We start from the raw sequence: 23,151 nt of genomic DNA on the forward strand, positions 1-23,151 counted from the left end.
ATAAGGGTAGCCATGATGCCACTTGAAGACAATTTTAAACTTTACTCATAACATAGGTTATTCAAAGTAACTATGTTGTAAAAGTAACAAGGTATGATATTCAACTATGTGTGTTAACTGTGTTTAAACATCAGTACCATCCCTAAGATACATATATTTATTCAAAGATCCCAGACTTAAGGTCTAAGCAAATCATGTATAAGATATATCACTGCTCATGGCTGTGTGTCACCAACACCCTATTGTTTGTGAATATGGAGAAGACTGTGTGAGTGTTGGCACTTATTTGAGTATGCTTACTGAGTGAGTCTCAAGGACTTTATTTTCTTGCCTTAGCTATGTCCTCTCTGGGCTCTGCAGATAACCAGGAATCAGAATTTCCTCTTCCATCAAAATGTGATTCTTGTCATCAGAGTTTGAGTTTGTTTGCTTGCCGTGCTCCAGAGCCTGATACACCAGCTCATGTTTATTCTCAGGTACATAAGATCACAAGGCCCAAGTGTGGGACAAGTACATTTTAGGACATGACCACTACTGCCACCACTGTGTATTGGTATTCTTGTAGATATTTATCCAGTTCAGTGAATGCCTGGTCAAGGACCAGCACATGAAGGAAAGTTGGATGGCAATATCCATTATTAGGGAAGTTAGAGGTTATTTGTGTAACAAGTGCTTCTTTCATGTTTACATAGTGCTCAGAATCAACTTGTAGACACAGAAAGCAAGTAAAGCTACAAGCTTTTAGCTACCCTAGCCATGAAAAGAAATTTTCTTCTTGCTAAGAGTTATATTTGAAGCAATAACACCGGTTAAGGTCAACTCAGAAGAGATAATTATCTGGGAATATCTTTCTAATACATATACAGAAACCTTCAGAAGACCATATCTGGCAAAGCCGCATCATATCCCTTGTGCTGATATTCTGCCTCTGTTGTCTGCCTATGCACTGGTTTCTAATTGCCCTTAAATGTATATGGTATTCCAGGAGTTCGTGACATTTCAAGATATTGCTGTTGACTTTACTGAGAAAGAGTGGCCCCTGCTAGATTCTTCTCAGAGAAAACTGTACAAAGATGTAATGCTGGAGAATTATAGCAATCTAAGTTCATTGGGTAAGGCTAACATTGTTCCTTCATCTATTCTGCAATAATATGTTTTATGTAGTAGTACTTGCTGTGACCCAAACCTAGGTGTGGTTTATAATAAAGTAGGAAACAAGCAGAGCTGATTCCTACTCTCATAGATTCTCTGGTAGTAGGTCCCGTTTCATTCAGCTGAGAGGTTTTCAAGTGTGTGACTGAGATTAACGATAATTTTCTAAAATAAAAGGTTCTCATTCTTGTCTATAGGGAATGCTCACTGAGTAAAGGAAGTTACTGTAAAAGTACTATGCCCAAAGTTTAAATTCTTAGCAATCACATGCAAAGCTGTTGTTGTAGATAGCAAGTGATAGCTGAGAGCTGTTGGGGATGGAAATAGATAAGTGCTGGGGATTGTTGGACAATAGCCTAGCTCCAAGTTCAATGAGAGACTTTCTCCAGGGAATGAAGTAGAGTTATAGATCAGTGACCACACACACACACACAACACACACACACACACACACACACACACACACACACACAGTGGGAGGAAGGGAGGGAGGGAGGGAGGGAGAGATTTATTAAAGTTAACTTTGAAAATAAAATAAAAATTAATTTATTTCTAAAAGTTTTCATTTTTGTTTTTGGGGTGTAGCTCAGTAGTAGAGTGCTTTTCTAGATAGTACAAGGTCTTGGTTTTCATTCCTAGCACTTACCATAAAAAAGGCCATATTCTTTTGGATGGCAAAATGTATGAGTCTTTGTGGTTTTCTTTTTTTAACGAGAGACTTTTATTGTGTTCCTTAAAAAAGTGGCACCATCATTTTGTTGCTTCTAAGTCAGCCTTATCCATATACAGATAACCCTGAAGACCAAATTGTTGACCACAGTCTAATGGAAGGCTTGTTCATCTGCATGGTCCTCTTTCAACATGTGTCTTTCCCCGTGAGTAGGTTTTCAGGTTGGCAAACCCCTCCTCATCTCACACCTAGAGCAAGAAGAGGAGCTGAGAATGGAGGAGAGAGGCATTCAGCAGTGTCCTTCTCCAGGTGAGTGAGCACCGGTACCAAGGTGTAATTTTGGCTGTTAGTTCCTTTTCAATGATTTGAGAGGGGTTACGCATTGCTGCTTTCCTGTTTCTTTTACAAAATTACCTTGATGTGTATTTTTATCGGTTTAGGAACTCACCACCATCATCCTAGTGTATGTTGTGTCATAACATAACATGTTGCATTTGTATAGTAGGTAGAAAGTAACTTAGGAGAAAAAGAGTTTATTTAGTCACAGTTTCAAGCTAAAGTCCATCATGGCAGGAAGGACCTGGTGACAGGAAGGTGAAGGGACTGATAACTTGGTGTGTGCCTTCCTGATGTAAAGAGAGATATAAAAATGTACTCAGCACATTGCCCTTTATATTTAGTATGTGCCCCCATCTCCACCTAGTCCATGGGATGCTGCAGCCCACATTTAGGCTGGGTTTTCTGGGTCTGGAATGATCTTTGTAGGGGTGAAATGACATGGTTTCAGCCCCTGGAAGAGGTCCCATGGGACATAGGGCTCCACTAGTATTGAGTATCATGTATCAATGGCTTCACTGGGTGTAAGGCTTGTTTGTATAACAATGTACTTATTTTCACATTCATTCAAGGAGTGTCCTCTCTGTTATCCTTAATGACTCCATGATGATCAGAGACAACTGGAGTCCAGGAGACAAAGGTGTGGCTAATGTCTCAGCAATGTGTTAAATTTTGGGTCCTTTAGGACAGCCCTCAAGGCTATGGGAAAGAGTTCTAAATACATGAGGTCGAAAATACCTAATTTCTCAGCTATTCAAAAATTAGAATGCAATATGAATTATATGAGGGGCTTCATGAATCTAAAGGAACAAAGGCAGCTATAGTATGAGCCAGCTTGTCAGAAAGATACAAAGGTTATCCTAGGACAGCAAGGTTAGGCCCAGGTGTGATATACATAGTAATTTCAGGGCAGGGTCCCACCCATCTAGCTTACCATCAGTGCTTAACAAAGGCAAACTGATCTCAAATTCTTTTGCAATGTCTAGGAAAAAAAAAGTGTGCTTGCTGTTTTCTAAGAATCAAAGGGCTGGGTTCTTGGGATGCTGATTCGTAAGGTAATCAAAAGGAAAACCTGGAGTAAATGACTGGGTTAATGTATAAAATAAAAGACCGGATCTGTATTCTGTAGGGAATGAGCTATCCAGAGAACTTTTTACTATAGAGAGAACTGACACACACACACACACAAGCAAGCAGAAGGGATGGATGGAAAGATCTCTTAAGATAGCAAGGAAGCAGAATATAAACAGAAATCTCCAGAGAACACAGAAGAGTAGACTGGAAAAGCTGTATCAAGCTGAACACAGGTTGCCAGCATGGATCCACGATTTGACCTCTCACAGACAGCCCTTGTATCAGAACCCTTCAAGCTGAGGCTTGTCCTTAGCACCTCATAGTAGGTCCCACCCCTTCAAAGGTTCTACCACATCAGTGTCACTATGCCATGTACTAACTCATTAACATGTGGATTCTAGAATAAATACCTTCAGAACATTAATATGGAGGTATATCTGATAACAAGAACTAGGAAAGGAAGTGTTCTTTGCCTTTTTATCTATCTATTGTTTTAAAACCTTTTAATCACTAGATTTCATCTCTGTGTTCCTTTAGCTCTAAATTTAATATTTACCATCATTTTATTTATTTGTATGTTCTTCCTTGTATATCATGAGAATTTACAAAAAAATTTACTTTTCATTCCCATCATCTTACTTTCTTTTGAGTGTGTCAAATTTTCCAGTTATTTCTTTCAGATTGGGAAACTACATCTAAGATCAAATGGTCCATTCTTATGGAAGATATTTTTGGGAAGGAAGCATCTGATGGTGTAAGATTGGTAAGATTTCCTTACTCTAAATCAGTGTCAGTCTTCTACACTGGAGAAACTCAATGCAGCCACTAGTCAGCTCACTCAAAGGATCAGTCACGTGACTTACTCTAGAAGAAACAGGACTTCCATAAGTGCTAAGTTACAGTTGTTCCTTGGTATCTGCATTCCAATGAGCTGCACTCAGTGAACTTCCTGTTGATACCAAAATCTAAGGGTGCTTAGTTTCTTTGTATAAAATGCCACTTTGTATCATCTGCATAGAACCTATACATATCTTCCTATATGCACTGCATTCTCTTTATGTTGCCCATAATTCATAATATAGTATGGTATATAAAATGTGTATATAGCTTTACTATTGTATTGTGTTGATAATAATGACAAAAGATTGCATCTGTTTGGCATCTCTATTTCTGCCTTGAAATTCTTTGTGAATGAGATTATTGAATTTTTTTTATTGGCTAGTTTATGTATTTACCTTTCAAATGTTATCCCCTTTCTCTACTCCCGCCTCTCCCATACCCTCTCCCCCTGCTTCTGTGAGGCTACTCCCCCTCTTACCAACGCATTCCCACCTCAACACCCTGCATTCCCCTACACCAGGGAAATGAGCTTTCACAGGACCCAGGGCCTCTCCTCCTATTGATACCAGACAATGCCATCCTCTGCTACATATGCCACTGAAGCATTGGGTCGCCCCCATGTATATTCTTTGGTTGGAGTTAGTCCCTGGGAACTCTAGGGGTTTGCAAACCTCTTTAGCTCCTTCAGTCCTTTCTCTAACTTCTCCATTGGGATCCCCATGCTCAGTCTGATGGTTAGCTGCAAGCATCTTAATCTGTATCAGTAAGGCTCTGGCAGAGCCTCCCAGGAGACATCCATATCAGGTTCTTGTCAGCAAACACTACTTGGCATCAGCAATAGTGACTGGGTTTAGTGGCATGATATGGATCAATCCCCATGTGGGGACAGTCTCTAGATGGCCTTTTCTTCAGTCCCTGATCCACTCTTTGGCCCTGTATCTCCTCCTGTTAAGTATTTTGTTCCCACTTTTAAGAAAGATGAAAGCGTCCACATTTTGGTCTTCCTTCTTGAGCTTCATGTGGTCTGTAAATTGTATCTTGTGTATTCTGAGTTTTGGGCTTATATCCACTTATTGGTAGTGCATACCATGTGTGTTTTTTTATGACTGGGTTACCTCACTCAGAATTATATTTTCTAGTTCGAATTCATTTGCCTAAGAATTTCATGAAGTCATTGTTTTTAATAGCTAAGTAGTACTCCATTGTGTAAATATACCATATTTTCTGTATCCATTCCTCTGTTGAAGAACATCTAGGTTCTTCCAGCTTCTGGCTATCATAAACAAGGCTGCTATGAGCATAGTGGAGCATGTGTTGTTGTTATATGTTGGAGCATCTTTTGGGTATATGCCCAGGAATAGTGTAGCTGGGTCTGATAGAATTCTGCACTAAACCCATCTATCTGGTCTTAGGCTTTTTTTGGTTGTGAGACTCAATGACTGCTTCTATTTTTTATCTGTTTAGATGGTTTATCTGATCCTGATTTAACTTTTGTACCTGGTATCTATAAAATTGTCTGTTTTATTCACATTTTCCAATTTTGTTGAGTATAGGCTTTTGTTATAGGATCTGATAATTTTCTGAATTTCCTCATTTTCTGTATCTGTGTTTCCCTTTTCATTTCTGATTTTGTTAATTTGGATACTGTTTCTCTGCCCTCTGGTTAGTCTGTCTAAGGGTTTTTCTAAACTGTTGAATAAGCTGGTTTTCTTGATTCTTTGTATAGTTCCTTTTGTTTCTACTTGGCTGATTTCAGTTATGAGTTTGATTATTTCCTACTGTCTACTCCTCTTGTGTGTATTTGCTTCTTTTTCTTCTAGAGCTTTCAGGTGTGCTGTCAAGCTGCTAGTGTATGCTCTCTCCTATTTCTTTTTGGAGGCAATCAGAGCTATGAATTTTCCTCTTAACACTGCTTTCTTCGTATCCCATAAGTTTTGGTATGTTGTGCCTTTATTTTCATTAAATTCTAAAAAGTCTTTTAATTTCTTTCTTTATTTCTTCATTGACCAAATTGTCATTGAGTATAGCATTGTTCAGCTTCCATATGTATATGGGCTTTCTGATGTTGTTGTTGTAATTGAATACCAACCTTAGTCCTTGGTGATCTGACAGGATGCATGGGATTATTTCAGTCCCCTTTTTCTATTGAGGCCTGTTTTGTGACCATTTATATGGTCAGTTTTGCAGAAGGTACCATGAGGTGCAGAAAAGAAGGTGTATCCTTTTTTTTCATGATAAAATGTTCTATAGATATCTGTTCAATGCATTTTGTTCATAACTTCTATTAGTTGCTCTGTGTCTATGTTTAGTTTCAGTTTCCATGATCTCTCCATTCTTAGAATGATGTGTTGAAGTCTCCCACTATTATTGTGTGTGATGCAATGTGTGCTTTGAGCTTTAATGAAGTTTCTTATATGAATGTGGGCACCCTTGCATTTGGAGCATAAATGTTCTGAATTTAGTGCTCATTTTGGTAGATTTTTTTTTTCCCTTGATGAACACAAAAGTTGGTTTTATTCGATATTAGAATGACTACTCCAGCTTGTTTCTTGGGATCATTTTCTTAGAAAATTGTTTTCCAGGCTTTTACTTTGAGGTAGTGTCGGTCTTTGTAACTGAGGTGTGTTTCTTGTATTCAGCAAAATCCTGGGTTCTGGTTATGTATCCAGTCTGTTACTCTATGGTTTTGTTGTTGTTGTTGTTGTTGTTGTTTTCTTCCTTTTTTTTATGGGGAAATTGAGTCTATTGACGTTAAGAGATATATAAAGGAATAGAGATTGTTGCGTCCTGTTATTTTTGTTGTTAGAGGTGGAGTTGTGTTTGTATGCTTTCTTCTTCTGGGTTAGTTGAAAGAAGATTACTTTCTTGCTTTTTCTAGGGTGTAGTCCCCTTCTTCTGTTGGAGTTTTCCATCCATTATCCTTTGTAGGAATGGATTTGTGGAAAGATATTGTGTAAGTTTAGTTTTGTCATGGAATATCTTGGTTTCTCCAGCTGTATTGATTAAAGGTTTTGCTGGATTTATAACCTAGGCTGGCATTTATGTTCTCTTAGGGTCTGTATGACATCTTCCCAACATCTTCTAGTTTTCTTAGTCTCTGGTGAGAAGTGTAGTGTAATTCTGATAGGTCTGCCTTTATATATTAATTGACCTTTTTCACTTACTGCTTTTAATATTCTTTCTTTGTTCATTTGGTGCTTGACTATTATGTGATGGGAGGAATTTCTGTTCTGGTCCAATCTACTTGGAGTTCTGTAGGCTTCTTATATGTTTATGGGCATCTCTTTCTTTAGGTTGGGAAAGTTTTCTTCTCTCAATTTGTTGAAGATGTTTACTGTTTTGGGTTAGGAGCTCTAGCTTTCTGTATTTTGACTATTGAGTCAATGTTTTCTATGGTATCTTTACCCACTGAAATTCTTTCTTCAATGTCCAGTATTCCATAGGTGATTCTTGCATCTATGACTCCTGATCCCTTTTCTAGGTTTTCTATCTCCAGGTTTGTCTCTCTTTGTAATTTCTTTTTTTTTTATTTATTTAATTATTTATTTTTATTAACTTGAGTATTTCTTATATACATTTCGAGTGTTATTCCCTTTCCCGGTTTCCAGGCAAACATCCCCCTCCCCGCCTCCCCTTCCTTATGGGTGTTCCCTCCCAACCCTCCCCCCATTGCCGCCCTCCCCCCAACAGTCTAGTTCACTGGGGGTTCAGTCTTAGCAGGACCCAGGGCTTCCCCTTCCACTGGTGCTCTTACTAGGATATTCATTGCTATTTATGAGGTCAGAGTCCAGGGTCAGTCCATGTATAGTCTTTAGGTATTGGCTTAGTCCCTGGAAGCTCTGGTTGCTTGGCATTGTTGTACATATGGGGTCTCGAGCCCCTTCAAGCTCTTCCAGTTCTTTCTCTGGTTCCTTCAACGGGGGTCCTATTCTCAGTTCAGTGGTTTGGTGCTGGCATTCGCCTCTGTATTTGCTGTATTCTGGCTGTGTCTCTCAGGAGCGATCTACATCCGGCTCCTGTTGGTCTACACTTCTTTGCTTCTTCCATCTTGTCTAATTGGGTGGCTGTATATGTATGGGCCACATGTGGGGCAGGCTCTGAATGGGTGTTCCTTCAGTCTCTGTTTTAATCTTTGCCTCTCTCTTCACTGCCAAGGGTATTCTTGTTCCCCTTTTAAAGAAGGAGTAAAGCATTCACATTTTGATCATCCGTGTTGAGTTTCATTTGTTCTAGGCATCTAGGGTAATTCAAGCATTTGGGCTAATAGCCACTTATCAATGAGTGCATACCATGTATGTCTTTCTGTGATTGGGTTAGCTCACTCAGGATGATATTTTCCAGTTCCAACCATTTGCCTACGAATTTCATAAAGCCGTTGTTTTTGATAGCTGAGTAATATTCCATTGTGTAGATGTACCACATTTTCTGTATCCATTCCTCTGTTGAAGGGCATCTGGGTTCTTTCCAGCTTCTGGCTATTATAAATAAGCCTGCGATGAACATAGTGGAGTACGTGTCTTTTTTATATATTGGGGCATCTTTTGGATATATGCCCAAGAGAGGTATAGCTGGATCCTCAGGCAGTTCAATGTCCAATTTTCTGAGGAACCTCCAGACTGATTTCCAGAATGTTTGTACCAGTCTGCAATCCCACCAACAATGGAGGAGTGTTCCTCTTTCTCCACATCCTCGCCAGCATCTGCTGTCATCTGAGTTTTTGATCTTAGCCATTCTCACTGGTGTGAGGTGAAATCTCAGGGTTGTTTCGGTTTGCATTTCCCTTATGACTAAAGATGTTGAACATTTCTTTAGGAGTTTCTCAGCCATTCGGCATTGCTCAGCTGTGAATTCTTTGTTTAGCTCTGAACCCCATTTTTAATAGGGTTATTTGTCTCCCTGCGGTCTAACTTCTTGAGTTCTTTGTATATTTTGGATATAAGGCCTCTATCTGTTGTAGGATTGGTAAAGATCTTTTCCCAATCTGTTGGTTGCCGATTTGTCCTAAGCACAGGGTCCTTTGCCTTACAGAAGCTTTGCAGTTTTATGAGATCCCATTTGTCGATTCTTGATCTTAGAGCATAAGCCATTGGTGTTTTGTTCAGGAAATTTTTTCCAGTGCCCATGTGTTCCAGATGCTTCCCTAGTTTTTCTTCTGTTAGTTTGAGTGTGTCTGGTTTGATGTGGAGGTCCTTGATCCACTTGGACTTAAGCTTTGTACAGGGTGATAAGCATGGATCGATCTGCATTCTTCTACATGTTGACCTCCAGTTGAACCAGCACCATTTGCTGAAAACGGTATCTTTTTTCCATTGGATGGTTTTGGCTCCTTTGTCAAAAATCAAGTGACCATATGTGTGTGGGTTCATTTCTGGGTCTTCAATTCTATTCCATTGGTCTATCTGTCTGTCTCTGTACCAATACCATGCAGTTTTTATCACTATTGCTCTGTAATACTGCTTGAGTTCAGGGATAGTGATTCCCCCTGAAGTCCTTTTATTGTTGAGGATAGTTTTAGCTATCCTGGGTTTTTTGTTATTCCAGATGAATTTGCAAATTGTTCTGTCTAACTCTTTGAAGAATTGGATTGGTATTTTGATGGGGATCGCATTGAATCTGTAGATCGCTTTTGGTAAAATGGCCATTTCTACTATATTAATCCTGCCAATCCATGAGCATGGGAGATCTTTCCATCTTCTGAGGTCTACTTCAATTTCTTTCTTCAGAGTCTTGAAGTTCTTATTGTACAGATCTTTTACTTGCTTGGTTAAAGTCACACCGAGGTACTTTATATTATTTGGGTCTATTATGAAGGGTGTCGTTTCCCTAATTTCTTTCTCGGCTTGTTTCTCTTTTGTGTAGAGGAAGGCTACTGATTTATTTGAGTTAATTTTATACCCAGCCACTTTGCTGAAGTTGTTTATCAGCTTTAGTAGTTCTCTGGTGGAACTTTTGGGATCACTTAAATATACTATCATATCATCCTCAAATAGTGATATTTTGACTTCTTCTTTTCCGATCTGTATCCCCTTGACCTCCTTTTGTTGTCTGATTGCTCTGGCTAGAACTTCAAGAACTATATTGAATAAGTAGGGAGAGAGTGGGCAGCCTTGTCTAGTCCCTGATTTTAGTGGGATTGCTTCAAGTTTCTCTCCATTTAGTTTAATGTTAGCAACTGGTTTGCTGTATATGGCTTTTACTATGTTTAGGTATGGGCCTTGAATTCCTATTCTTTCCAGGACTTTTATCATGAAGGGGTGTTGAATTTTGTCAAATGCTTTCTCAGCATCTAATGAAATGATCATGTGGCTTTGTTCTTTCACTTTGTTTATATAATGGATCACGTTGATGGTTTTCCGTATATTAAACCATCCCTGCACGCCTGGGATGAAGCCTACTTGATCATGGTGGATGATTGTTTTGATGTGCTCTTGAATTCGGTTTGCCAGAATTTTATTGAGTATTTTTGCGTCGATATTCATAAAGGAAATTGGTCTGAAGTTCTCTTTCTTTGTTGGGTCTTTGTGTGGTTAGGTATAAGAGTAATTGTGGCTTCATAGAAGGAATTCGGTAGTGCTCCATCTGTTTCACTTTTGTGGAATAGTTTGGATAATATTGGTATAAGGTCTTCTATGAAGGTCTGATAGAATTCTGAACTAAACCCGTCTGGACCTGGGCTCTTTTTGGTTGGGAGACCTTTAATGACTGCTTCTATTTCCTTAGGAGTTATGGGGTTGTTTAACTGGTTTATCTGTTCCTGATTTAACTTCGGTACCTGGTATCTGTCTAGGAAATTGTCCATTTCCTGTAGATTTTCAAGTTTTGTTGAATATACGCTTTTATAGTAAGATCTGATCATTTTTTGAATTTCCTCTGAATCTGTAGTTATGTCTCCCTTTTCATTTCTGATTTTGTTAATTTGGACACACTCTCTGTGTCCTCTCCTTAGTCTGGCAAAGGGTTTATCTATCTTGTTGATTTTCTCAAAGAACCAACTTTTGGTTCTGTTGATTCTTTCTATGGTCCTTTTTGTTTCTACTTGGTTGATTTCAGCTCTGAGTTTGATTATTTCCTGCCTTCTACTCCTCCTGGGTGTATTTGCTTCTTTTTGCTCTAGAGCTTTTAGGTGTGCTGTCAAGCTGCTGACATATGCTCTTTCCTGTTTCTTTCTACAGGCACTCAGCGCTATGAGTTTTCCTCTTAGCACAGCTTTCATTGTGTCCCATAAGTTTGGGTATGTTGTACCTTCATTTTCATTACATTCTAAAAAGTTTTTAATTTCTTTCTTTATTTCTTCCTTGACTAGGTTATCATTGGGTAGAGCATTGTTCAATTTTACGTATATGTGGGCATTCTTCCCTTATTGTTATTGAAGACCAGTTTTAGGCCGTGGTGGTCTGATATAGCACGCATGGGATTATTTCTATCTTTCTGTACCTGTTGAGGCCCGTTTTTTGACCAACTATATGGTCAGTTTTGGAGAAAGTACCATGAGGAGCTGAGAAGAAGGTATATCCTTTTGCTTTAGGATAGAATGTTCTATAAATATCCGTTAAGTCCATTTGGCTCATGACTTCTCTTAGTCTGTCTACATCTCTGTTTAATTTCTGTTTCCATGATCTGTCCATTGATGAGAGTGGGGTGTTGAAATCTCCCACTATTATTGTGTGAGGTGCAATGTGTGTTTTGAGCTTTAGTAAGGTTTCTTTTACATATGTAGGTGCCCTTGTATTTGGGGCATAGATATTTAGGATTGAGAGTTCATCTTGGTGGATTTTTCCTTTGATGAATATGAAGTGTCCTTCCTTATCTTTTTTGATGACTTTTAGTTGGAAATTGATTTTATTTGATATTTGAATGGCTACTCCAGCTTGCTTCTTCTGACCATTTGCTTGGAAATTTGTTTTCCAGCCTTTCACTCTGAGGTAGTGTCTGTCTTTGTCTCTGAGGTGTGTTTCCTGTAGGCAGCAGAATGCAGGGTCCTCGTTGCGTATCCAGTTTGTTAATCTATGTCTTTTTATTGGGGAGTTGAGGCCATTGATGTTGAGAGATATTAAGGAATAGTGATTATTGCTTCCTGTTATATTCATATTTGGATGTGTGTTTATGTTTGTGTGCTTTTCTTCTCTTTGTTTTGTTGCCAAGACGATTAGTTTCTTGCTTCTTCTAGGGTATAGCTTGCCTCCTTATGTTGGGCTTTACCATTTATTATCCATTGTAGTGCTGGATTTGTAGAAAGATATTGTGTAAATTTGGTTTTGTCATGGAATATCTTGGTTCCTCCATCTATGTTAATTGAGAGTTTTGCAGGATACAGTAACCTGGGCTGGCATTTGTGTTCTCTTAGGGTCTGTATGACAGCAGTCCAGGATCTTCTGGCCTTCATAGTTTCTGGCGAAAAGTCTGGTGTGATTCTGATAGGTCTGCCTTTATATGTTACTTGACCTTTTTCCCTTACTGCTTTTAATATTCTTTCTTTATTTTGTGCGTTTGGTGTTTTGACAATTATGTGACGGGAGGTGTTTCTTTTCTGGTCCAATCTATTTGGAGTTCTGTAGGCTTCTTGTATGCCTATGGGTATCTCTTTTTTTAGGTTAGGGAAGTTTTCTTCTATGATTTTGTTGAAGATATTTACTGGTCGTTTGAGCTGGGAGTCTTCACTCTCTTCTATACCTATTATCCTTAGGTTTGATCTTCTCATTGAGTCCTGGATTTCCTGTATGTTTTGGACCAGTAGCTTTTTCCACTTTACATTATCTTTGACAGTTGAGTCAATGATTTCTATGGAATCTTCTGCTCCTGAGATTCTCTCTTCCATCTCTTGTATTCTGTTGGTGAAGCTTGTATCTACAGCTCCTTCTCTCTTCTTTTGGTTTTCTATATCCAGGGTTGTTTCCATGTGTTCTTTCTTGATTGCTTCTATTTCCATTTTTAATTCCTTCTACTGTTTGTGTTTTCCTGGAATTCTTTCAGGGATTTTTGCGATTCCTCTCTGTAGACTTCTACTTGTTTATTAATGTTTTCCTGTGTTTCTCTAAGGGAGTTCTTCACATCTTTCTTGAAGTCCTCCAGCATCATGATCAAATATGATTTTGAAACTAGATCTTGCTTTTCTTGTGTGTTTGGATATTCCATGTTTATTTTGGTGGGAGAATTGGGCTCAGATGATGCCATGTAGTCTTGGTTGCTGTTGCTTGGATTCCTGCGCTTGCCTCTCGCCATCAGATTATCTCTAGTGTTACTTTGTTCTGCTGTTTCTGACAGTGGCTAGACTGTCCTATAAGCCTGTGTGCCAGGAGTGCTGTAGACCTGTTTTCCTGTTTTCTTTCAGCCAGTTATGGGGACAGAGTGTTCTGCTTTCGGGTGTGTAGTTTTTCCTCTCTACAGGTCTTCAGCTGTTCCTGTGGGCCTGTGTCTTGAGTTCACCAGGCTTGTCACTTGCAGCAGAAAAGTTGGTCTTACCTGTGGTCCCGAGGCTCAATTTTGCTCGAGGGGTGCTGCCCACGAGCTCTCTGCTGAGGCAGCAACCAGGAAGATCTGCGCCGCCCTTTCGGGGAGCTTCAGTGCACTAGGGTTCCAGATGGCGTTTGGTGTTTTTCTCTGGCGTCCGAGATGTGGGTGTAGAGTGCAGTCTCTTCTGGTTTCCCAGGCGTGTCTGCCTCTCTGAAGGTTTAGCTCTCCCTCCCACGGGATTTGGGTGCAGAGAACTGTTTATCCGGTCTGTTTCCTTCAGGTTCCGGTGGTGTCTCAGGCGCAGGGGTCCTGCTGCTCCTGGGCCCTCCCCTTCGGGAACCCAGAGGCCTTATACAGTTTCCTCTTGGGCCAGGGATGTGGGCAGGGGTGGGCAGTGTTTGTGGTCTCTTCCGCTCTGCAGCCTCAGGAGTCCCCACCTGACCAGGTGGTGAGGTCTCTCTGTAATTTCTTTATTGTTTCTATTTCCACTTTAAATCCTGGATTGGTTGGTCTATTCCTTTACCTGTTGTGTTTTTCTCTAATTCTTTAAGGGATTTTTGTGTTTCCTCTTTAAGAACTTCTATTTGCTTACCTGTGTTCTCTTGTATTTCTTTAAGGGAATTATTTATGTCCTTCTTATCATCCTCTATTTTCATGATAAAGTGTGATTTTAAATCCACCTCTTTCTCTTCCAGTGCGTTGTGGTATCCGGGACTTGCTGTTGTGAGAGAACTAGGTTCTGATAATGCCAAGTAGCCTTGGTTTCTCTTGCTTAGGTTTTGTGCATACTCCTCACCATCTAGTTAGCTCTGGTGTTAGTTGGTGTTGCTGTCTCTAACTGGAGCTTTTCCCTCCTGTCAGCTTGTGATCTTAGGAGTGAGAGCACTCTTGGGAGACCAACCTTCTCAGGGTAGGTTTTGGGTATGGATGATTGTGGAACAGCCTTATCTCTGGACACAGATGGAGGCTGGAAGGATCCTGTCCCAGCCTGCTTTGCAGTTCCTGTGCCCTGTGTGCTCCTAGTGGGGTCCCTCTTTGGACAATTATTGTAGTGAAAGTGGGTCTCACCTGTAGGCTTAGAAGTGATAGCACTCCTGGGAGACCAGCTCTCTTGGGGCATGATTTGGGTAAGGAGGGCTGTAGGACAGGTTTAGCTCCAAGGTGCAGATGGAGACTGCTTCCATAAGATAGGACTATAGGCAAGCCTGTAGGACATTTTCTTAATTAGTGATTGATGGAGGGAGGTCATAGCCCATTGTAAATGGGACCATCCCTGGGTTGGTGTTCCTATAAGAAAGACTGAGGAAGCCAATAAGTAGAAGTCCTCCATGGCTTCTCCCACTAGTACCTGCCTCCAGGTTCTTACCCTGTTTGAGTTCCTGACATGACTTCCTTTAGTGATGAACTATGGATGTGGAAGTGTAAGCCAAATAATATTCCTTCCCATATCACTATTGCTCATGGTGTTTTATAGAGCAATGGCAGCCCAAACTCTGATATCATTGTTCCTACTTCATTTGAGCAATGTCAAAGCAAAGAGGAGGCTTGAAGTGGTTGTAGGCACTCACTTATAATACCAATTCAGAAGACTAAAGCGAAAGATTTGGAGCACCAGTCTAGCCTGGTTTATACAAGCTTTTGCCTAGTTTTAAAAAAAAAGTAAAGGTAGAATATTGGCTGTAATGCTATAAGGATCCATTATAGCAATGTTTTTCTATTGGTGCTAATTTATTCAGAGCTAAGATTTAAAGAGGCTGGGGCTGTTTACTAATGTTCAAGCCCATTGATGTATTTTTATCAAGCCTTTCTTTCAACCATCAGCACAAAAAAACCCATAAAATGAAATAAGGAGTGTTATAAATGTCAAAGTTAGCTCTTATCTCTTAACCAACAGGAAGCATCTCATCTTTTGGAGAAATCATCTGACTTTACCCATTTATTTGAAGTCCTTAATATTGGTCGTCACCTTGCACAGCCAATAGGAATGCCCACAAGCAAGAGACCCTATCACCACCACACCTGTGGAGCTGCTTTCAAGAACAGGATTCACCTGACTCAGCACATAAGCATGTATGATGGGAGAAAAATGCATGAATGTCACCAGTGCCAGAAAGCCTTCACCACCAGTGCTTCTCTTACAAGGCACTGTAGAATTCACACTGGGGAGAAGCCTTATGAGTGCAGCAGCTGTGGCAAAGCCTTCAATGACCCCTCAGCTCTAAGGAGCCACACAAGAACTCACCTCAAAGAAAAGCCCTTTGACTGTAGTCAGTGTGGTAATGCCTTCCGGACCCTCTCTGCTCTGAAGATACACATGCGAGTTCACACTGGTGAAAGACCCTACAAATGTGACGAGTGTGGCAAAGCCTATGGCAGGAGCTGCCACCTCATTGCCCACAAGCGAACACACACTGGAGAGAGGCCCTATGAGTGTCAGGACTGTGGAAAAGCCTTCCAGCACCCCTCCCACCTGAAGGAGCATGTTCGGAACCATACTGGGGAAAAGCCTTTTGAGTGTATACAGTGTGGCAAAGCCTTCCGATGGAAGTCCAACTTCAATTTGCATAAGAAGAACCACATGGTGGAAAAAACTTATGAGTGCAAAGACTGTGGAAAGTCCTTCAGTGATCTCCTATCAAGAAGGAAACACATGAGGAGTCACATTGTAAAGAAACCAGTCGAGTGTCATCAATGTGGGAAAACCTTTCGAAACCAGTCCATCCTAAAAACACACATGAACTCTCACACTGGGGAGAAACCTTATGGTTGTGATCTCTGTGGCAAAGCCTTCAGTGCTAGTTCCAACCTCACTGCACACAGGAAGATTCACACTCAAGAGAGACACTATGAATGTACGTCCTGTGGGAAGGTCTTTGGTGATTACCTGTCACGAAGGAGGCACATGAGCATCCATCTTGTCAAGAAGCGTGTGGAATGTAGACAGTGTGGAAAAGCCTTTAGGAACCAATCTACCCTGAAGACACACATGAGAAGCCACACCGGTGAGAAGCCATATGAGTGTGACCATTGCGGAAAAGGTTTCAGCATAGGATCTAACCTTAATGTTCATCGGAGGATCCATACTGGGGAAAAGCCTTATGAATGTCTTGTTTGTGGAAAAGCCTTCAGTGACCATTCATCCCTTAGGAGTCATGTGAAAACCCACCGGGGGAGAAGCTCTTTGCACCATCTCTGTGGAAAAGGTTTCAGTGAATACTCAGATGCAGAGGAAACATGGCAAGTGTAAGTCGTCAAGAATCTTTCATGACCTCTCCATATACAGAACGCAAAAGATCAGTTTGTAGAAAGACTGAGAAGACCTAAGTTGGTATTCAGCAACTGGGATCTCTTGAGAACCTAGCAACTGTGAAAAATTTGTATTGAGTAGCAAGAAACTTTCAACATATATTGTGCTCTGAACTTAGGCAGAGAGTCTTCAGTGTGGACATTTAGTATTAAAGTCAGCAACACTTTGTAGGCACACCAGAGTGAATCCTATCATTCAGTGATTAGAGAAGTCTTTCCTCATCTCACCTTTGTTCCTCATGGGAGAAATCAGAGTTTTTTTAAAAAACAAAACAAAACAAAACAAAAAAAAAAAACCCTCAGAAATAACCTTGGAAAAGTACATTAAAAATAGGAAAGCAACCTGGCCATTTCTTTATTGATTTTGGCTCAGAAGACAAGAATGCTTCTTTCTTTTTAAAAAGAAAAATCTGGCAGAGGCAGTACATGGCACTCAAATTCTGTTTATAAAAATATTCTTTTAGGGCTTTAGTCAGTAGCATTGGATCTCAACCTGGAGCACTTTTGCTCTCCAGGGCAGTTGTGTCTGGGAAGATTTTGGTTTTAAGAATGGAGAGAGGTGCTACAGACGATCACAGATGCTATCAAATAGCCTATGATATATAGAAGTCTTCCTATGTGTACAACTGTAAAAGTACTGAGTTTGAGAACAGTCTCATTCATTCCTTGGGTACTGTGATTCCTGTGAACACTAACATGAGGAGAAAATTTTTACAGTTTTTTAAAAGAAAAACCATCGCATTGCAGTTCTCTCTGAAAATGTATGAAAACGTACACTGCTTATAACTTTATGAAAATAATTTTAGCCATAGTCCCCTTGTATGTGAATTTAATTAGAGTTGTATTTAAAAGTCATTTTTTGGTGATAACTGACTCCAGCTCTTTAGTTTTTTTGATCTTTTTATCTTTAGGATTATGGTTCTCTAAATAACTTTGTCCCCATCATAAATAATTAAATATAGTATTTTTTACTATAGCTTTGTAAATTATATCTTTATTTCACTTTAGTAACCTTAACATGACCACTGGCATATTTAGAATTGTGTAATGTTATGCACTGGGTAATATAGGTATTTTTAGGTACCTGTGTCATATGCATTGTGGTCAAAGCATGAAGCTTCCTAACAGATAGTACTTTTGGTTTTGCCTTTCTGTCCAAAAGACCTATAAGATTTCGCATATTCATTTAAACACCTTCTATAGCAGAAGAATAACAGTTTTATCTATAGTGCCACTATAAGAAATCTTTTTTAGTTTTTCATGCAACTCATATTCTCTACATGTCATGACCCCTGGATATTCACTCATCAACAGAGATACATGTGTGGTATTCTGAGAAAAAGCTCTTGGGGAAAAAATACCTGATTTTTGTTTTTGAATTCGTTGTGTGACCCTGAAGATGAAAACCACAGTCTAAAAAGAATAGAATAGAGAAGTCACAGTGACCCTAGTCTGTATTTTTGCTTCTGAAAGAGTTTACATTGGTATTCAATATTATATCTAGACTTTCTCTTCCCCGAGAAAATAATAAAATTGATTGCAAGTTTAAAATGGGACTGATACTGTTTTGTTTGTTTGTTTGCTTTATTGGCTGGAAGTGTTTCCTGCCCTGTTGGATGCTGGTCACAGCTGATACCCCTTTCTCTGAAAAGTTAATCACTGCTAAGTTTATGTACAGATTTAGTGGGTATTCTATTAGATACAGATTTTTAAGTCCTTTAATTCAAGTGTTGTGACTTTTCAAGATGATGTGTTATGCTTTTGACAACTGTATATAGATACACTCCAGGTTATGTAGGAGTACATCCAATAAACCTATCATTAGTCAAAATGAAAGTAATTCCGTCAGTAGATCCAGATTCCCTCCACAGTGCAGTGAGGTCATTCTATTTTTATTGTACATTCAGAAACATTAGAATCCTAATTAAACCTAGCAGGTATCACTTTTTCTAAAATCCCAAAGAAGCAAGTACTATCACATTTCCAGTTCACATGTGCAGCATCTGAGACAAGAAAACCTAAATCCAGCTTGCCAGCAAATACATCTTGGACTTTAAACCCTTGTGTTTGGCTCTGTCATGAGTGCCTCTTTTATGACATTATTCTTTGATAACTAAAATTCAAAGTAGGGACTCAAAATTTTACTGAGCTGAGACTTTCTTTCTAGTTGTTGTCAAAGCATCCGAGGCATTTGTTTATTATGTATGACATAATAGCAAAAAAATAAAAAAACCTTAAACATTGAGGTGAGAATATCTATGGTGTTTAAGTAGCACAGTCAATGAGATTGGAAAATTGTTTTTTTAACGTTGAACAGAGGTGTGGTAACTGTATGTCTTACAAGCTGAAGAATAGAATTCCTAGCAGTTCAGAATAAGTAGAGTACTATTCTTGGCAATTATTTAGCAGCCAAGGCATGGTCTGAACAGAGCAAGCTTGAATACCTTGGATTAGGCTTGTACCAGGAACTTGGTCTGGAAGACTGCCTGTTATTCTCAATGAATCAAGGAAGTCAATGAAGGGTTTAGTTTTGGATTATAATTTAAGACTGTTTGGCCTAAACTTCAAGTGACATTGTCTTTTGTCATCATCTCTGAACAGCTGAGATTATATTGGGTTGGGGGATTTTGGATAGGAGTCTTGATAATTTTTCGTTTATATTTTTTCAAAGGATCATACTGGCTTCTAAGTTGATAAAATAAAAGGGAGCAGGGTACCACCAGAAACTTGTTATAAAGGCTTTCAGAACAGATTAGTGATAGGTGTGATGAGGAGTAAGAAACATTGGTCAATGGTTTCAGTTTCACTTGAGATAATAGTTCTCCGTTATTTCACAAGGTATGAAATTGCTGGATTCTGGCAATAAAATACCAAGATTTTCTTTTTTTTTTCTTTTTGTAAAATTTAAGACCTATTTTATGAGTTTGAGTGTTTTCCTTTATGGATGTTTGTGTACCACGTGCATGCTTAGCCCATACTAGGCCAGAAAAGAATGTTTCCCTGAAATTGAATTACAGAAGATTGGGAGCTGTTCTAGGTTCCAAACCCAGATCATCTATCTGCAAGAGCCCAATAATATAACAGTTGTGTTCTCTCTACTTCTGCTAAGACATTTCTGTAGTGATGTTGTAAAAATACACAGTGTGTTTTAAAACATGTTTTATAAATACAGGAAATCTCAGTTCCAAAGAGTGCATCTGAATTCATCATTACATGAGCAAATCCATGGCATCACCCGGTCAAGAAATAATCACAAGAGTCTCTTCTTAACACTTCCAATTAAAAGTTATGCTCAGTTCTTCTTAGTTTTCTTTAATGTTTGTATCATAAATGATATTTTGTCTCTTATTATATTTCCTTTGTGTATATGAGAATTAAATCTTTTTCTTAATTGTATAATATTTACTGTACACATTCATGTTTTAGTTGATTTTAACATTGCTTCTTTGGTGGTCTGCCATAAATAATACTCTGTTGAGATAACTTAAATCCCAACATTCTTCTTCACCTGCAGATTTTATTGTCTAGCTGTGTTAGCTAGTGCTGCTGGTAGCCAAGAGAATGTGAATCTTTGCTTAGGACTGAGACCTTTAATTTAATCCTCTCAATATACTCCACCTCTGATTCTTTCTTACTCCACTAAGAGTCTGGGAAACCTATGTAAGATATTTAATAGAAGGTCTCTCAGATACTAATCAAAAACTAGGTAGGTCTTGATGGACACCAGATGCCCATCAAGAAAGGAGTATTTATGCTGTTCCATAATATTGGTTACTTAACTTTTTGACCTTGCTAAATGGATAAGCAGCAGCAACAATTTTAATACATCCTAAGATGGGATGGAGGCTAGAAGATATCCGTTATTATGTCCACATGAATCTTTTGGGTTCAGAATATGAGCAGATATGAATGGGAACATAATGACAAAGAATCTGAGGAAAGGCATCCTAAGGGTTTATATCTGAAGATCTAGAATGTTAAATCTCTGCTGTGGGTAGTAGATACATATTCCTGGCTGACTTGCCTTTTCAGGAAACGGGGTTACCCAGAAGTCCTCAAGAAATAATTGTTTCAGCTTCAAAGTCTTTTGAAATAGGAAGAGGGCTTATTGTGCCTGCTGAATAATGTTATATGTGCCTTTCTTTATTTTGCTATTGCATACCAATTCCAGCTCTCTATGAATCTGCATTTGTTTCATTCTGTTGCAGGGATTAGAAAAGGTTTGCCTAACCATGTCAAAACTTGACTTTCCTTGCTGTTTTTAAAAACACCTGCGTCTATAATCCCCTTACCTTTTTCCAGTGCTAGAGATAGAACACAGGGCTGTGGGCATATGGGTAAGTACTGTACCCTCAAGTGACACCCCAGCTCAGACCTTCATTCATACGTCTTTGCCCTATATTTTGTTTTGGTATCTTAAGTCTTACCTTTTTTGGATCCCCCCACCAAAACAAAACAAACAAAAATAACCTTCATTTTAAGCAATGTGTGGTCTTTCCATTTTGTATCATCAACACTCTTGATTTCAGAGTAAAAGCCAATTTTAAAATGAATTTAGTGGGTATCTCAAATTAATACACAAACCTTTCATAGACAGATTCTGACCTTGGACTTTTAAAACAATCTCCACTAAAATGATCATTATTAAAATAGATGATGGGAAGAAAATGGCAGACTTGGATTCTTTTTGTGAGTTAATCTGGCCTCTTATCGGAACTGTGCAAGAATGTCATTAACCATGTAGATGACAGGAAGAGGTGGAAGCACAGCTAACTCAAATGAAAGATGATTAAGTGCTCATCGTTGATCTTCATGTCCTCCACTTAGTAGAGCACTTGGGCTAATGTGTGGTGGGCAGGAGTTTTAACACCCCTCTGAGAATTAGCTTTTGTTGGGAGTCCCTTTGTGCCCTCTTCCTCACCAAACACTTTACTACAGTTCTTGAGTATATGTATCTGAGTGGACAGTTGTATCTCCCTGTATGAAAGTGCTGGCTGTTTAGTGAGCCTCAGTCAAAAGTTTGCCTAAGCTCATTAGTGAAAGAATTACTGTCGCTTACTAGTTCTTGCCTAATGTTGGAGAGAAGAATGTATATCCCAGAGGCTTGACCTAATGGAAAAACAAACTTTCTCAGCTTTGAGAAAACCTGAGCCATTTGTTTAATTAGGAGACTCGGGACTGCAGTACCGCTTCTCCCTTGTGCCCAATCTCCTCCTCCTCACAGAAGTAAGGGTGAGCTGAGCTAATGAATTCTCATGGGTACATAAGTGGCTGAGGCCTCTTTCATCTCATTGCTCTTCCCTGCCAGTTCTCAAAACAAGGTACCTTACATGTTTGCTCAAGAGGGAACATAATTGAGAGCTAATATAGTCTTGCTTTTTTTTTTTTTTTAATTTATTTCCTGAGACCTCTCCAGCATAATCCCTCTGCCTTGTGTAACATTAGTCCAACTTTTAGTCAAGCTGAACTTTTTTCCTTTTTTTGGGACTTCAGTATAAACACACAGAGATTCTAGCTCTGGGGAAAGAAAGACCAATAAAGCATTGCCTTATCCTTAACTGAATAAAGGGTAGGGACAAAAATGCCAACAGGTTAACTGATAGGAAGCACCCAGGAGACCCAAGAGAGGACATGTTGAATTTGGGGCTGTCAGACCCATGGAAAGGTGATGCAAACATTCTGTGTAGAAGTCTTATTAAAATTAAAGAGAAATGGCTGAGGAATAAGTACATAAAGCGTGTTCCTAGCATGCATGTGTCCCGGGGTTCATTCACTAGTACTGATAAAAACAAACAAAACCAAGTAACCAATAACAAGAGCAGAGTTCAATAAGCATGCCAGTGTTGAATGCACAGATACAGTAAGGTTTTAAAGAAATCACATTATTGGTGTAAATAAGGAAAGGCCTATATTTTAAAGCTGGAATGATATAGGGTAGATTGAATACCATATCATTGTGCTAGTGCTAGTGCATCCTCTGTTTAACATTTTGGTTAAGAGCTACAGACTGTGACAAGCTACACTGCTATTTAGATGTTTGTTTCTATCCCATCAGCCATCCATCCACTCATATGACTGACCACAGAATGGACCTCTACTCAGTTTCATGGAAATAATGTAGATACAGAGAGATGTTTGATTGTTGTTTTCTTTTCTAACCATCAACTTGTAGCTGAGGAGGAAAGGATGTTCTTGAACTTCTGATTCTTCACCCTCATTTCTCAAGTGCCAAAGTGACAAGCCCCTGTCTCTATGCCCAGTCACACAATTCCAAAGTTTCAAGCACACAGTAATCAGTCTATCCCCAGGTTTGTGGTAGCAAT

The 23,151-nt window shown here is 39.3% G+C and overlaps 1 protein-coding gene across 1 annotated transcript in view; it reads left to right on the forward strand.

The window, feature by feature from the left end:
* The window catches only part of Zfp317 (zinc finger protein 317), a 37,503-nt gene extending 19,142 nt beyond the window's left edge, over positions 1-18,361 (forward strand). The window contains 5 exon segments of the mRNA NM_001134634.2: positions 361-476; positions 986-1,112; positions 2,036-2,131; positions 3,913-3,995; positions 15,417-18,361. Of these exon segments, the coding sequence (NP_001128106.2) occupies positions 361-476; positions 986-1,112; positions 2,036-2,131; positions 3,913-3,995; positions 15,417-16,769 (1,775 nt within the window). The 3' untranslated portion in view covers positions 16,770-18,361.
* Positions 18,362-23,151: the final 4,790 nt, after the last annotated feature.

The sequence above is a fragment of the Rattus norvegicus genome, chromosome 8 (genome assembly GCF_021556685.1).
Source record: "Rattus norvegicus strain SHRSP/BbbUtx chromosome 8, alternate assembly SHRSP_T2T, whole genome shotgun sequence".
Classification (NCBI taxonomy): domain Eukaryota; kingdom Metazoa; phylum Chordata; class Mammalia; order Rodentia; family Muridae; genus Rattus; species Rattus norvegicus.